This window comes from Oryza glaberrima, chromosome 1 (assembly GCF_000147395.1).
Source record: "Oryza glaberrima chromosome 1, OglaRS2, whole genome shotgun sequence".
NCBI classification, from domain to species: domain Eukaryota; kingdom Viridiplantae; phylum Streptophyta; class Magnoliopsida; order Poales; family Poaceae; genus Oryza; species Oryza glaberrima.
In genome coordinates, this window is record NC_068326.1 from 3496858 (window position 1) to 3514231 (window position 17374).

The 17374-nt window shown below is 38.5% G+C and overlaps 1 protein-coding gene across 1 annotated transcript; it reads left to right on the forward strand.

The window, feature by feature from the left end:
- Nucleotides 1–8388: 8388 nt before the first annotated feature.
- On the forward strand, nt 8389–16941 carry LOC127759932 (transcriptional corepressor LEUNIG-like). The gene is made up of 18 exons (XM_052284144.1): nt 8389–8848; nt 9575–9672; nt 10023–10132; nt 10818–11171; nt 11253–11341; nt 11808–11895; nt 11969–12044; nt 12167–12216; nt 12341–12649; nt 13112–13291; nt 13395–13634; nt 13780–13891; nt 14240–14349; nt 14471–14620; nt 15086–15241; nt 15598–15714; nt 16068–16274; nt 16647–16941. Exons 1-18 carry the CDS (start codon nt 8805–8807, stop codon nt 16785–16787), a joined length of 2631 nt encoding a protein of 876 aa, XP_052140104.1. The 5' UTR covers nt 8389–8804; the 3' UTR covers nt 16788–16941.
- The last annotated feature ends 433 nt before the right edge of the window (nt 16942–17374 follow it).

Below are 17374 nucleotides of genomic sequence, written 5' to 3' on the forward strand. Positions count from 1 at the left end.
GGCCATGTTAGTCCGAGACCATTTGCGAATTAATGGGCTTCTCTGAAACTCTGAACTTTTTCCTTCCCTTTTTTTTTTTTTTTTGCGGGGACTGAAACTCTGAGCTTTTGATGTGCTTCTTTTCTTCTCGTATCCTATCATCAGTTCAGAGAAGTTCAGGTGCGTGTATCAAACGAAGAAGAACAGGATCACCGTCCTTTTCTGGTCGTTCCATCACACATTCACATTGCCAAGAAGACATTTTCATCGCTTGTGAACTCTGAAGCCTGAACATTTACTAGTACTACACGGGCAAGGCGATGGTTTTGGTTTTTGTATTGTTTTCTGCAGGCAGAAAACAGGTCTGAACTTTTCCTGTCACGCACTCACACGGGAATACTCCTGGATATATACTTTCAGAGTCAAAGAAATACGAGTATTTGCAAGTTTGAGCCAGTAGTAAAATGATGAAAACTGAGACAAGACCCAGCTTCAGCCGATAAGCAGTAGAAAAGGCAAATTACAAACTTGGCTCTGATTGTTTGAAAGCTCGTGCCGGAAAACATGCCTCCGATTGTTTGATTTGAGACTAATAAACCCTAGAAAATGAGTAATCCATATGTAAAACTTATATATATATATATATATATTTTTAAACGGTTTAAAATCCAACATTAAAAGGACTCAAAATCAACTTTAAAACTAGGTTCTACTGTAAACTTCAAATTTGGCTATGCTGATTAGATAACTAACTACTCCCTCCGTCCTAAAATATAAGAGATTTAGGGATGAGACTTTTTCTAATACTATGAATTTGGACAGGCTCTTTGTCTAAATTCGTAGTATTGTAAAGTGTCACATTTATCTAAAATCTCTTATATTATAGGACGGAGGGAGTATCACAAGCTAAAAAAAATCCTAAAGGCCATTTTGGTTTGATACTAAAAACATACCCTACCAATTTGTTGGCAAATTAAATAGTATATGTGTATTAGTTTGGATTGAGACTAAATGTTTGTTAGTGCCCCTATCATATTTGGTCATATTCTAAAAGTTTCTCAACTATACCGTGAGAATTTAGCTTTATATTGGTAATGCTAGCTAAATAATTTTACCCTACCAATATTAGAATTTAGCTTTATATTGGTAGCGATCTAAATACTAGCTAAATAATTTTACCCCACCAATATTTTGGTATTGCCAAAGTTTACCAATGAATTGGTAGGGTAAAGAACCAAACAAACCCTAAAATCAATTCTAAAATTGTCAGCACTAAAATTAAGTTTGAAGATTTTTTTTTTCTTTTTTATAAGCTGACTAGTCTAGGCCTTATTGTTTAGATTTCAACTTTTTTCTTCAAACTTATAATTTTTCCGTCACATCGAACTTTCCTACACACAAACTTTCAACTTTTCCGTTATATCGTTCCAATTTCTTTAAACGTCTAATTTTAGCGTGGAACTAAACACAGCCCCTATGTCTGATTTGGTGGGCGTTATTAGCTGATGCCTTGATAAGCTGATTAACTAGCATTGTCACATCAAACCTCTGAGCACAGTGAGGTCAGGCCGGTCAGTGGGGTGCTCAACTGCAGCAGCAGCAGCGGAACCAAAACCAAAACAGCCCAAAGGTTCGTCAGTATTCGTACTCTTCCTCTAGAGAGTTCAGTTCACACGCCCAAGAAGTACAGTACACCATTTGACTGCAAAAATCTACTGCTAGTAGGAGTGGGGTACTTGCTAGTACTTCTACGGCTGTGTTCGCGTGTGGATGATGGGAATATAGTGCCTCCGCACGAAAAACGGAGTGATCTATTAGCACGTAATTAATTAAGTATTAGCTAATTTTTTTTTAAAAATAAATTAATTTGATTTTTTAAGCAACTTTTGTATAGAAACTTTTTGTAAAAAATACATCATTTAGCAGTTTGAAAAGCGTGCACGATTTAGGTTGGGAACCTAGAGGTCCTAACACACCCGTAATGATGATGAATTTTGGGAAATTTCAGCACTCACAAAACACTCGAAGGCTGGAAATTAGGCTGCCTTTGGCAGTGAGCTTTCCCAACTTTTACCCATGTTTTCCCCGTGCGAGTTTTTTTAACGGTTAAAAGGTGTGTATTTTTTTAAAACAAAAAATCTATAGAAAAGCTACTTTTAAAATCATATTACTTTATTTTTTTAGTTAGCTTTAGTTAATTCTTAATTAATTATATGCTAATGAGCTGTTTCGTTTTTTTATGTCGGAGGGAAAGGTTGGGCAACGCTAAGTTTATGACTTTGGCCGTGTTTAGTGCCATTTTAATTTTTTTTAAAGTACAAGGACACATTTGAAGTATTAAATGTAGACTAATAACAAAACAAATTATAGATTCCGCCTATAAACTGCAAGACGAATCTATTAAGCCTAATTAATTCGTCATTAGCAAATGTTTACTGTAGCACCACATTGCCAAATCATGGCGTAATTAGGCTAAAAAATTCGTCTCGCAATTTACATGCAAACTGTGTGATTGGTTTTTTTCATCCACAATTAATGCTCCATGCATGTGTCCAAACATTTAGAGTGACGGAAAAGTTGGAAGTTTAAAAGTAACTGAACACAACCTTTGTTCAGGAGGATGTCAAAATCAACATTATTAAATTTTTTATTCTTAAATGTTTGGCACATTTTGACGGTACCAAATTTCGATAATGTTGGATAAGTTTAGTTGATAGCCAGATCAAAATTTGGTAGTATTTTTTATAGGAAATGTTTTTGAAAATACCAAAATTTACTAAGGTGTCAATGATAATAAATTATTTAATTTGTTACTTTACCAAATTTTGTGACACGGAGCCACGGATGCAGTGCACTACTCCCTCCGTTCAAAAAAGACAAACCCTGAGTTTCCTTGTCCAACGTTTGACTATCCGTCTTATATGAATTTTTTTATAATTAGTAATTTTATTATTGTTAGATGATAAAACATCATTAATACTTTATGCGTGATTTGTCTTTTTAATTTTTTTTCATAATTTTTTTAAAATAAGACGAATGGTCAACGACACGAAAATGTAGGGTTTGTCTATATATATATATATATATATATATATATATATATATATATATATATATATATATATATATAGACACACTAAGGGAGTAAGTACGAGTGCTACACTTGCCTCCATTGATGAGAGCTCGAGGTGGCTAGTACTCCCAGTGAGGCGCATTTCTCCAAATCCTCCAGGATCACAAGTGGAACGCTAAGGGCCCCTTTGTTGACGAAAAAAAATCGAACACATCAGTCTGGGAGATCTGCTTAGCTCCTGTGTAGATCCAAAGATTGATGAGATGCGGGCGTACCAGTCAGTTTAATCCTGCAACTGACAAGATATGTAAACAGCAGATCAAAACAGCCGATCGGCTGACAAGCCGATGGAGTAGTTTCAGCCGGTAGCCAATAATAGCCGATGCCGATACCAGCCGATAGCGATAGGGTTTAAGCAATCGGCTATATGTCCAATGTAGATAACGATATAAAGGCAATCGGATGATGATGATGCAATAAAATAATAATATAATCCAGTATAAACCAATCGGCTAGCAATGATATGATAAATAAGCATCGATCCGAAGGTTAAAGCACACATCGGCTGGAGGTCCGATGTCATGAAATCTACAAGATTAGATTAAACAGTGAAACCTTTGTTGTCATCGGCGAAATCCAACTTATATGTATGTGCAATCCTTATGAGCCGATGCAACGTCCAGATAACTCACCGGCTGAAACCCCGATGAAACCCTTATTGGCAATCAAGAAGCAGGCTAGAGATTATGGTTCTAAGCACGACTTAGTAGATCAAACTTAACTGATGCAACACTAAGTATAAAAAGAAACATAATATCTAGACAATCAAGCCGTTGACTGATCTTTAGGGTGGTAGATGTTTGAGCTAATCTAATCTAGCAACGCGATTTAGCCGATATCGGCAGAAACCCTAAAAAGAGAAGCAGCCGATAGAGCTAAATTGATATGCTAGGACTAGATTAATAGAGACATATGATAAATAGGTAGGCAAAAATATCATCCAAACCAGAGTAATCCAAGAGGTCGAATGTGCTGATGCAGCCTTGAATGACGCCGATGTAGATGAGACAATTGCCTGGGCCGACGGAACATTGGACTTATCCCTTCGCCGGAGATCGAAGACGATGCAGCCCCGCGTCGGGTGCCAAGTTCCGCCGGAACGTAAAAAACAAAAATAGAAGTAAAAAGGGTGGCGATGCGCCGAATTGTATTGATCGTAGAGATAGATTACATAGACCCCGGGTGTACATATTTATACCCATGGGTTGATACAAGTCCTTGTCGGACAAGAAAGAAACTAACCTAAAGATAAAAGGAAAATATAAAGTTCTTATCGGACACTAAACACACTTTCCTAAAGATAAAAGGAAACTAACAAACTATTCCTAATTAATAGATAAACTGCCATGCCGCATCCTTTTTAAACTCGGTCACTTAGGGATAAGCTTCCTTTAGTAGATTGATTTCCTTAACCGAATATAGCAGGAATCCGACTATTGGCGACTTGATAACTCCCATTGGCTGATTCCGAGATGCTGCAGCCGATAATGATTCTAAGCCGATGACGTCTTTGCCGATTACCAAATTTCACTGTTAACACCCTTTGAATCGCAGGGTAGAAAAAACGGAGGAATAGGAAAAACACAGGATTCTGACAGGAATTAAAGTGTAAAACAAAGGATTGCAAAACACATGAAAAACACAGGAATGGTCGTTTGATTGGAGCACAGGAAAAACGCAGGAATCGGATGAGAGAGATAGACTCAAAATAATTTTTCCAAGAGGTTAGAGCTCTTGCTAAATTTCCTCCAAAATCCACATGCAATGTGCCATTCCATAGGAATTTCATAGTATTTGGAAAGCTTCAATCCTTTGAATCAAAGGACCAAATAGGAAAATTTCCTATAGAATTTAAATCCTATGAAATTCCTACATAAATCCTTTGATTCAAAGCGGTCCTAAACAAGGGTGGGGAGGCTGCGAGCTCCACATCGAACAGAAAGAAGCAAGAGTCTCGAGTCTCCCACTAGGCGAGGGAGGGAGACACAGGTGACACCCCTGGTGGCCGCGGAATGACGGTTGTGCCCCTGGTGGCGAGGGGTGGCGTGGGGGGCAGGACGGTAAATCTGCAGTGGAGGGGGAGGCGACTGGGCGGTGAGCTGACGAGGGAGGGGGGCAGACTGGTCGCTGACACGTTGTCGGCGAGCGCATTGACCGTTCCGCCCCTGCCACCCGCCACGTGGCCCGTCCTCACTCACTGTCATGATGTCACATGCCCTGCCCTACTGTCCTCTCCTGCCCTGCCCTACCGGTACGTGCTCCGTCCATCCCTTAAAAAAATTCCATGATATTTTGAGACAAATGAATACTCCCTCCGTTTCAAAATGTTTGACACTGTTGACTTTTTAGCACATGTTTAACCGTTCATCTTATTCAAAATAATTTGTGAAATATGTAAAACTATGTGTGTACATGAAAGTATATTTAACAATGAATCAAACGATGTGAAAAGAATAAATAATTACTTAAATTTTTTGAATAAGACGAATGGTCAAACACGTACTAAAAAGTCAACGGTGTCAAACATTATGAAACGGATGGAGTAGTATTTATGCTTTTAATCTTAAAATAAACCAAGTCTTATATATGAAAATAATACTGATAGATATTATCTTCGTTCCAAAATAGGTACTCCCTCCGTACTCATAAAGGAAGTCGTTTAGGACAGTAACACACTCCAAAACACAACGTTGACTTCTTGTTTCTATAAAAATATTTATTGAAAAGTGATATATGTATACTTTTTATGAAAGCATTTTTCAAGACAAATCTATTCATATATTTTTTACATTTTTAAACTCAACAACTTGAGAGTTATTCATGATTTATATTCCTAAGGTTTGACTTAAACATTGTCCTAAACGACTTCCTTTACGAGTACGGAGGAAATATCCTTTTAGGATTCAATTTTTTTTCCAAAATATTTGGTACTCTAAAATATTACCTCTGTTTCAGGTTATAAGAACGGAGGAACTATTTATCCTATCCATCTTCTTATATTAAATTTCTCCTTGTTATACCCTCCAACTGCCACTCCGATTCTAACCATATCATTTACAGAAAAGAGAATATTGAGAAGATACGCAAAACGATGTGAGCCATTAGTGCATGATTAGTTGAGTATTAACTATTTTAAACTTCAAAAATGGATAAATATGACTTTTTAAAGCAACTTTCTGATATAATTTTTTTTATAAAAATACACGTCGTTTAGTAGTTTGGGTAGCGTGCGCGCGAAAAACAAGGTGTTTTCTCTCTCGATCTCCCAGCAAGGAACGCAACCTTAGTGAAGAGTAGTATAGTATTTTAACTTAAACCTTAATTTATGCTAAACTAACAAAAAAAACAATTATTTTGGGATGAAGGGAGTATAACCTAACGGAGATCCTCTGCGGGGTAGCGCTACTCACTGGACACAAGGGTTTATGCCTTATAGATCCACGTGTCAGTGAACAGTACTGCAGAGAATCCTCTTTCAATATAACCTTATTCTACTAAGATAAGCATATTATACTGTTGATGTTGGTCATCGGAGATGATCAGCAAACATTTACTAAAGTTTCAAAGAAGGAAAAGAATAATAAAGCTTTAATACTACTACTACACATTTGGTCCTGGATGAATGGGGAAATTAGGGCTTATTTGAATTAAAGGATTTTTATGATGAGGAAAAAAAATGGAGGAATCCAATTCAAAAGAAATTCTCCTACTATATGAGCAGTTTAGTTTGGATCATACGATTGTTTCAAAGGGATTTCAAGGGATAGGAAAAGTCTCTCCACATCTTCGAGGAATTCTAGCATGAGGTCTAACCTCGTTGTTTCGAATTCTTTTGTGATTTTTAAGGCATGTTCTCTCCTCCTCTCTCTAGCAAATTAAACATGTAATCTCAATTTTTTCTTACCCGTTCGATATATCCAAACACTTGTGTTTGAATGATTCCTGTAGTTTGATTGCTTGGAGGATTTTTCATGTGGTGACATTTCAATCCTAAGTTTTCCTCTTCCTGTATTTTGAGTCATGTTCCAAAGGAACCCTTAAAGTGGACTTATAACTTTCATCAATACATATTTGGTAACTCATGTAAGGAGATTGGAAATTTAGAGTAATAAGCTAATGAAGGGATTGATCCTGTAAGTTTCATTTTTAATCACTGTCCCTCTTTTGATAGGAGATATGAGAATTATGATGAATTTGAGTGAGAAATGAATATTAAGTGATGATATACTAACTTATTTTTTTCTCTCAGTTACCTGTCTCTACCCAAATATTGAAAAGACGAGAGTTCGCTCTTAAAACTCCTCACCCCTCAAACTTCCATCATCTTCAAACATTCCCCCTCCCTCCTAACCAAACACTCCCTCAGCATACTGAATGCAACGTGCTATTCAATTAATCACAGGATACAACTTCGGCTGACTTACAAACTTAGTACCAGAAGGGGATAAGAAGTGAAATCCGAGTAGAAACAGGGAGATACAAAATCACATATAGGAAAGTAAGAATAACCATAACTCCTTCACTCTTGGATAAACGTTGTCACAAAATACGTACCGTCAAATTTTAAAACCTTACATGGCCAATTAATAAAAACATCAAAGTTTTACACAATGATGAAATATGTCTGTTATACCTATTGATAGTGAGACATCTACATGATTTTCTTTATTAAAGATATGTTGGTGCAATCTCTGAAGGTGCTCTATGCACAAGTGTACATATAAGTGCATGCATCTGTCATGTGTTAAAAAAAGCTCAGAGATGATGATATATGTTCATTACATTACCAAAACAAAGCATAACAATGAATTAAGTACCAGATAAATCTTGGCAATTGGGCTCTTGAAAACCTGGTGCACAGTCTCATCATCTCTACTGTTCTACAGAATCACCTCCCTTATCTTACCTGCATGACAAATGCCTCGAGAAAAAAAATATAGCCACGATGGCAGTAGCGAAATATCGTGCAAAAGGAGGGGCAGTTTCGACCGAGGAGCTACAGTGAGCCGCAAGTACGCTTTTTTCTGCAGGCTCATCAATCCATGCACACTCATTATTAGCCCTAGAACTGTAGCATCATTTCACATTTATTTTCTTTCTCTCTCTCTCGGCCTTAATCGCATATAACGATAATTGATATGGATAATTGGATTGGATTATATGCAGCTGTATCACAAATTCACAATCCCACAATCTCATTTTCTTTTTCACTCGGTGAACCACTAAAACAGTGTGAAATGGGCAGCTGTTTGGCGTTTTCAAGAAAGAAAATATTGTTAAACTGACCTTTTTTGACAGTCATCTTCAGTTTTTATTTTTTTTTTGTTAAAGCCCTTCCTCTCCTCACTCACACTGCCCTGTTCATCTCTTTCTTTTTTATTCGATTCCTCTATTCCATTCCACACGCATTGCCGCTGGTAGTAGAAGTATAGTATCTCTCCGCGACCGAAGATTTTAAAAAGGAAGCAATTTGCCTCTTTTTTTTTTTTTTGGCGCACCTCTATTAGTAGTAGATTTTAGAGGCGAATGTGAGCGGTCAAATCCTTCTTTTTTAGCTTGTGCGCGTTGTGTTTTGTGCTCTCCTTTTGTCAGTTCCTGAGGCGCTCTCTCCTGTGCCTTTGTGTTTAGCGTGCGTGACCGCGAGCGAGGTCGAGGAGTGAGAGGGAGTGAGGCGGCGGCGGCGGCGGCGGCCATGGCGCAGCAGCAGCAGCAGAGTGCGTGGGAAGCGGAGAAGATGTGAGCTTTCTCCTATCTCTCTTCTGTTCTTCGTTGCTTCATCATTCCTTAGTTTGTTATTGCGATCAGATTGGTTTGATGTTCTTCGCACATTCTTTTTTCCCTTTTTTTATGTTGGTGAAATGTTCTCCGTTTTGTCTTGAGATTTTTTTGTCATTCCATTTGGTTCTCTTGGTGTCCTCATGGTTATCTTTCCCCAAGATTAGTTTCTTGTTTTCCTCTGGGAGGGGTTTCGGATTCGTTTCTTGGCGGTTTAGATCGTCTTTTTTTCTGGTGATTTTTGCAAGAATCTTGTCCTTCATCTTCCCTTGTTGTTGCATTTCAGAGGGCTGCAGACGCTTGAGATTCTGTTTGAGTTCCCTGAAATTTCTGCATTTTCCGTTCTGCATTTTGGTTTCTCCTTTTGCAAAAGCCATGCCTCTTTTTTTTTTCTTGTTCCTCTTGTTCCTTTTATTTTTCTCGGATACAGTACTAGTTTGGTTTATTGCTTGCTAGCTTTTCAACTGCCTTTTCCTTTTACCTTGCATTGCAACTGCCTTTTTCATTTCTCGAAATTTATTTGCTCTTTCACACTTTAATCTGCATTTTACCTTTTTATTTTCTCATGAAAACTTTCGATCCCCTCCTTCCTGTTGCTGCTGTGCTTGCATGCAAACCCCCATGTTTCCTTTTTTACTTATTATATATCCCCGCACTGAACTTATCCATGTCTGTTCTTGGAAGCAGGTTGGACGTGTACATCCATGATTATCTTTTGAAGAGGAACCTGCAGAGCACTGCCAAGGCATTCCAAGCAGAAGGCAGCGTGTCTTCCGATCCTGTTGGTCAGTGCATCAATTTCTGAATTTTGTCATACTACTGTAGTTTGCAATCTTTGCTCTTTCTGCATTAGGACCAGATAGTTTGTTCCTCAGACTGCCATTGTTCTTGGGCCAATAGGATGGTTACAAATTGATCATTTGATTAGCTTGATTAGTACTACACTTACATTTGTGCATGTGCGAGACACGAGTATTATTAGCTACTCGTACCGGGCAGATACAAAGGAACAATACTACAGCCACATTGTTTTGTCTGATTTATGCATGCCAGTCTCTGATGTTTCTGCATTGTAATGAATGCGATTTTAATCTTCTTGTACTGAAAGATGTCAGCTTTTGTTTTGCAAAAAAAGCAATTGATGCCCCAGGGGGTTTCCTCTTGGAGTGGTGGTCTGTCTTCTGGGACATCTTCATTGCAAGGACGAACGAGAAGCACTCTGATGTTGCTGCTTCGTACATTGAGGTTCTTGTAGCACATGCATCTTGGTTATTACTTGTCCTTGTTGTTTGCTTGCACTCACTTGGTACAGTGGTTTACTGCTTATCTTACAATAAACATGTGTAAATGCTTGAATTGTGTCAGTCATAGAGATCATGTTCACTGTAAAAGGATTTAGTTTTTTGCCTAAAGCAAATGGATTTAAATTCCACAAAAACATTGAAAACCAAATTCAAGAACTTTCCATGTCACTCTTGAAAAAAAAGAAGAAAATGCCTAATTCATCTATGTAGGAAAAACTTGTTATGGTGGATATTTTTTTTTTAAAAAAATCAAATGTTTCCCCATATTTCCAAACAAAACATGCTGCATCATATCACACAATTATAGAAGAACATGTGTCTTAATCATTTTAGAAGGTACAGAATGCAAAACACTTTCTCATAGAATACATACTATGTTGTCTCCAGCTATTATCATCTTTAAAATTCAAGTAAAATTTCAAAGTCAACATTTTATTATCAATATGATTAATTACTTTGAAGGCAATGGTCCCTTCCCTTTGTAGTAGGCCGTAGCTAATACCTGTTCATTTTCCGGTGATTACTCATTTGAAACTAGCCATTTCTTGGTATATGATGTGTCAATCTTATTGCAAAATGCTATTTTCATGTTCCTGATGTTGTTACACATAAATTTTGTAACCCAGACACAGTCAATTAAAGCTCGAGAGCAGCAGCCATCACAGCTGCAGCAGCAAGAGGCTCATTCCCAGCAGTCATCACAGCAGATCCAAATGCAACAACTCCTACTACAGAGGCATGCACAGCAGCAGCAGCAGCAGCAGAGTCAGCAACAACCACAGCAACAACGCCGCCAGCAGAAGCAACAACAGCGTAGTGAAAGCAGTCATTTGCCGACAAGTGCACATAATGGTTTGGTTTCTGCTGATCCTCCAACACGACAAAGCACTTCAGCTGCAAGTTCTTTGTCTGCAAAGATGTACGAGGAGAGGGTGAAGAATTCTGTTCAAAGGGACACCTTAGATGAAGCACCTGCAAAGGTAGTTTCTTCATGGCAATGTGTATTGTTGCTTTCATGATCTAAACTCTCATAATATGAAATGCATATCTTTATACTGCAGCAAAGGTTTACAGAAAATATTGGACAACTGCTGGAATCAAACTCATCATCTATGCTGAAGTCCGTTGCAATAACAGCTCAGGCTTCAGGGTACCAACTGCTCAATAATGCTTGCTAATCATTTACTTCTCTTATTTTTTTTTTTTTTGGGGGGGGGGGGGGGGAGTGTGGGGTGGGGATGGGAGGTTTGGAGCGCAAAATAAATACCATATCAGTCTTAAATACAGCCTATAATGTGTGATCTAATAGGATTTCCTACCATGCTTGAATTGTGTTTACCGCCTTTGTTTTTACCTAACTATTTTGCGGTCTTCAAATTGCAACTTTGACCATTAATTCTTATTGTACACTAAAATGTGCTAATAAAAACTATTATATTACTTTCATATTATTCACAATAAATCTATCCAGCATGTAGTAGCTGTTTGACTAAATTTCCGTAATCAACGCTATCTTGATGGTTCATACTGTAATGGCTGTTTAACGGCAATTATCTCTAGCTTCTGTTTTCCTGTTAGCGTGTGTGTATTGATTTGCTTTGATCGATTGTTTTTAGGCAAATTTTCCATGGATCAACTGGTGGCGTGTCAGGTACTTTGCAACAGGTTCAGGCCCGGAACCAACAACTCCAGGCATCAACACAGGTAGACAGTCTTATTTCAGATGTATAATCTCATGCATTATTGTCTATAACTAGACGAGTCAAATTTGTTTCAGGAAATAAAGGTAGACACAAATGCTGCTGTACACATGAGAGCTGCAGGGGCAGATGGATCATTAATTGGAGTACCAGGTTTTTTTGCTTTGAACTCTACTAATTTTTGTTGTTTCTGGCTGCTAACTGGAATTCTTAGACCTGCTGTACTGTTTATTCATGTACTTAGTGCCATTGTTTGATACCCTGTTGTCTGGCAGGCGCTAACCCAGCAGGGAACAATTTGACGTTGAAAGGGTGGCCTCTTACTGTGAGTTCTTCACATCATTCCTTAACTGGCATTCTAAGCTATAAATTAGGAGCAAGTTTGAATACAGCACCTTCTTTTTTTTTTTGTTTTTATGATGTTTTACCATTTGATTATAACTTTTCAGGGCTTAGACCAGCTTAGATCTGGGTTTCTCCAACATAAATCTTTTATGCAGTCTCCCCAACCATTGCACCATCTACAATTTCTCACTCCACAACAACAGCAGCTTCTGCTTCAAGCACAACAAAATATGACATCTTCACCTGGAGAGATGGACAGCAGAAGGCTTCGGATGCTTTTGAGTAGCCGAAACATTGTCCCTGGGAGGGATGGTCAATCAAATGCCTACACGGAAGTTATTCCTAGTGTTGGCCCTTCATTGCAAAATATGTGCTCACCTGTGCAGCGCATGGAGACAGATATGCTGATGAAGGTAAGTTTCACTTGTATGTTTTACTATATTCATGCATTTATTTATTTGCGAGGATACATTGGATGTAAGAAATAGTACCTTGTAAACCACCGGGTTATGCATAATTTTGTTCTCAGTTGATATCTTATATGTCCATAGATTATATTGTTTAATTCTTGTCAGTGATCAGTAATAGAATTTCATTTAAATTTATCATGCTTGTTCTTGTTATGTCATGTTGCCAAGTTTGCATAACACAGTATCATTTACTTTCTACTATAGCATAGTGATTAAATCATGAAAATATCGGTCTTGGTCCTTGTGTAATATAATCTTTCGAACAGAGGAACTCATACTATTTGGATTTCATAATGATCTAGCTGCTATTAATACATGCTCACATGTTTTCTGAAGCTACCTTTTTCAAGATAACTTCTACATCTTTGGTTTTCAACCTTAACACCTCGTCATTATATGTAGTAGAAGATAGCAGCTATACAGCAGCACCAGCAAAGCAGCAATCAGCAACAGCTCCTTCAGCATTCTTTACTTAGCCAGCAACCACCAATCTCTAATCACCTTCCAGGCCAGCAGGAAAAAATGGGAGCTGGAAGTGTTACTATTGATGGAAGCCTGTCTAATTCATTCCGTGGAAGTGAACAGGTTTCACTTTGTTCTACATATATTCAACATTACCACCTTGATTTGTTACTGTGCCTATCCTTTTGTTAAGACTTGTATCCGTCATAAATATATTGTTTTGCAGGTTTCCAAGAATCAAAATGGGCGAAAACGCAAACAGCCAATCACATCGTCTGGTCCAGCCAATAGTTCTGGCACTGGAAACACCGCGGTCCCCTCCTCAGAACCCTCAACTCCTTCATCGCAAAGCCCAGGAGACACAATTTCAATGCCCTCGCTGCACCACAATGCTAGCTTATCAAAGGCTTTAGTTGTTTACGGTACCAGTACAGCAGGGACAATGGGATCACCATCAAATCAACTTGTAAGTTACAACTGGTTCTAAATCCAAACAGCTATGGCCCTATTACGTGGATATATTATGCATGCAACATAGTTTGGAAATGTTTCATTGCACTGATGGTCTGTTTGATGCCTGACTTCTGAACATCTGATAACTCACACTGCAGGCTGACATGGATCGTTTTGTGGAGGATGGCTGCTTGGAAGATCATGTGGATTCGTTCCTGTCGCATGATGATGCAGATCGAAGAGATGGCAGTCGTATGGAATCTACTAAAGGTGTGATAAGGCTAACTGTTTTGTAACTTATGGCTAGTTGAAGTTGAATGGTTGGCTTCGACATATTAACATCATTGGCAGTGGTTACCCTGGCCAGTTTAGTCTTGAATGTAATTATGGCTGGTGTAAATAGTACCAACAAGCTGAACTCATTTAGGTGAATTTAGCTTGGAAAGTGAGCAGTTGGTGCGGTTCAGGCTATGGTCCTGTGAGAGGGGAAATTATCTAATATGTCATGTGGTAACATATATTGGTTCAGTGGGTTAGATTTATGATGTATTTTGTAGGGAAGTCTAACATGAATTTGTGTTCTGTAGAGCTTTGATTCTATTTATATGTCTTAAGCAGGATTCATCTTCCGAGAGGTCTCTTCTGTACAAGCAAGCACGAACAAGGTTGTATGCTGCCACTTCTCATCAGATGGAAAGCTACTTGCTACTGGGGGTCATGATAAGAAGGTAAGTGCACATGCCTGGGCTTGTTAAGATGCTCAGCCTAGTTGATACTCTCGGAAGTGGGCAGGCATATCTTTGACTTCATGGTGATATTGAAATAGATACTTGCAATGTTTCAATGCAGGTGGTATTGTGGCATGCTGAAACTTTAAAACAGAAGTCAGTATTGGAGGAACATTCTCTTTTGATAACTGATGTACGATTCAGTCCAAGCATTCCACGCCTTGCTACCTCCTCATTTGATAAAACTGTCAGGGTCTGGGATGCTGACAATGTAAGTACATAACTGTTTAGTTCTTTTTTCCTACCATCTATTTGCCTCGGTGATTGCCTCTGTGTTATGTTGCAAAAACCTGCCAACTAGCACTGAAACCATATCAAATTGCCATTTGTATATTTAGCCAGATTTTTTTACCTTTTGAACTGCCCTTTATGTAGAAACAACATCATAAAGTTAAGTAGGCTATAAATTCTCAAAGAATACAGTAAGCAATGTCCATCTCAAGGTCATATGTCGTGAATGATCTACAACATCAATTTTGAGATTCATAGGCATGGCATGGATTCATTTTGTAGAAGTGGAACTTGTTTGTTCTCTAGGGGATATAAGCATGATACTTCTGAACTTTCAGATTCCTGGGTAATGTCAGTACTTGTAATGTTAAAGCTGCAAGGGCAGCAAAGTACTTTTGTGTTTTACTGCTCATCATATTCTAATGCTGTCATTGTACTTTTGCAGCAAGGCTATTCAATTCGAACGTTCACTGGGCACTCAGCATCTGTTATGTCACTGGATTTCCACCCAAACAAGGATGACCTCATTTGTTCTTGTGATGGGGATAATGAAATTCGATTCTGGAGTATCAACAATGGGAACATCGTCCGGATATTTAAGGTTACTCAATTTTTCTTATTCAGCATTCTGTCAATCTGGAAGTGCTGCTTTATTGTGAACAATCCTAACATTTCCTTGACAAAGCACTCCAACGTATACTTGTAGACTTTTCTCTTTATAGAAAATGTGCATGATGAATGTCAATCTGTTGAAAACATCCTAAAATTACGTAAAAGAAAACATCCTAGATGATTTCCATACCTACTTGTTAATTGGTTTCAATCACTGTCATAACCCCTTTGTAGTTAATGGGCTGTTATTAGGTGTCTCCATCCATAATCAACAACTGGTCTCAAAAAGAGATGCCTTGTAGGATACACTGTTTCTTGATTTATTTGTTTCCAATCCCTTTGTAGGGAGGATCAAGCCAGCTGAGATTTCAACCACGTCATGGGGGATATCTTGCAGTAGCTTCGGAGAATGCTGTCTCTATACTTGATGTGGAGACTCAAGCTTGCCTTAGGAGATTTGAGGTTTGTAGAGACTTTCTACCTTGCAGTTGGCACGTGCATTCTGATCTTCTAAATTCACTGAGGTTCCAGTAACATATATACCGACCAACAAATCTATGTGCAAGGATGTATTTACTTTTCAAATCTCGTTTTTAGAGTGAGTTTTGGATACTGCAAATCTATCTATTTATTTTGTAATTAGCTTTGTGGTGTTCATTTCCCTTGATGGTTAGTTGTCCTTGCTTGGTTGTTTACATATTTTCAAAGTCGCATCGTGCTAGCTGTAGCCAGTGTTCACTTCCATGTTAATCTTTAGAGTTTCCGAGTGATGGTAACCAATCACTTTAATCTGTCCTCTTTATTGGGAACTGCAGGGCCACACAAAGCATGTCGATTCAGTATGCTGGGATCCCAGTGGCGAATATGTTGTATCTGTCAGTGAAGACACGGTGAAGGTGTGGTCTGTGAATGCTGGGAGCGATGATCGCTGCGTGCAAGAGCTTAGCTGTACCGGGAGCAAGTTTCACTCGTGTGCTTTCCACCCTTCATATTCATCTATGCTTATCATTGGTTGTTACCAGGCAAGTACTTTATATTCGTGGATCTCTTTTATGCTCATGCGTCACGATTCATTCAAAACTAATCTGCACTGATCATCCTAACTCCTAAGTAGCTGGTTAAAAATGACATTTTCTAGATCAACTCATGACTACTCATTCACACTGAGGATCATTCCACAACTTGAATTTCAGTACATCATTACACATATATCAAGTTCCACAGATATTCCTTCATAATACACATGCAATTATTTTGAAGATTTACTGCAATGAAATACTTTTCCTATTTAAGAACAAGCATTCGGCCATAGAGACCACTTATGTTTCCACCGCGGTTCATGTTTATAATGCCTGTAGTACGCTTACCTCTGGTTTTGTGTTTGAATGCCACAGTCTCTTGAGCTGTGGGACATGTCGGAGAACAGAACGATGACGCTCGCAGCTCATGACAGCCTCATCACAGCCCTGGCGTCGTCAAGCTCCGGTTTGGTCGCTTCCACGAGCCACGACAAGTTCGTCAAGCTGTGGAAATGATGTTCTTCCAAGCTAGCCGCTCCCTCTAACCCTCTTCTAAGGATGGGCCTTTTTCTTCCTCACTTTTTGGTCACACCATCAGCGCTGAAGAGCTATTGTGTGATGATGGTATAAACACTCTATATGGTACAATATCCCCCCCCCCCCCCCCCCCCCCCCCAAAAAAAAAGTAGCTGGCTACTGAATGACTGATGAAAATATTGCTATCCTAGTATACCTTTTGCTGACCCTGGGAAAGTAGCATTTTGTACAGAACATGAACTATGCTTTAGTATTAATCATAGTCTATCTGAACTACTGAAGTGTTTATGGTCTGAATTCTAAGAAGTTATTCTGCTGCATCTCTGCTATGAATATGAAGAATGTGATGAATGTGGCATTCTCGTAGGAATTTCAAGGGACTTTTTTTGTAAGAAGTATGCTCAATTCCAGCAAGAAATTGGAAATTTTCTTACTGAATTTTACAAACGTGGTTTCGTCACGGATGCTTGGTGTCTAGGGAAAGCAACGAATCGGCATCTCTGGCCTGCAATAAACGAATGTATTTGCCCTGTTTGCATGTTCAGTCTTTGCACGGCTCTTAGATT

Bases quoted from the DNA above. Each gene is read 5' to 3' on its own strand.
- LOC127759932 (XM_052284144.1), top strand. From the start codon at position 8,805: ATGGCGCAGCAGCAGCAGCAGAGTGCGTGGGAAGCGGAGAAGAT. The intron at 12,217-12,340 runs GTGAGTTCTTCA...ATAACTTTTCAG, and splicing joins TGAAAGGGTGGCCTCTTACT to GGCTTAGACCAGCTTAGATC. The intron at 15,242-15,597 runs GTTACTCAATTT...ATCCCTTTGTAG, and splicing joins ACATCGTCCGGATATTTAAG to GGAGGATCAAGCCAGCTGAG.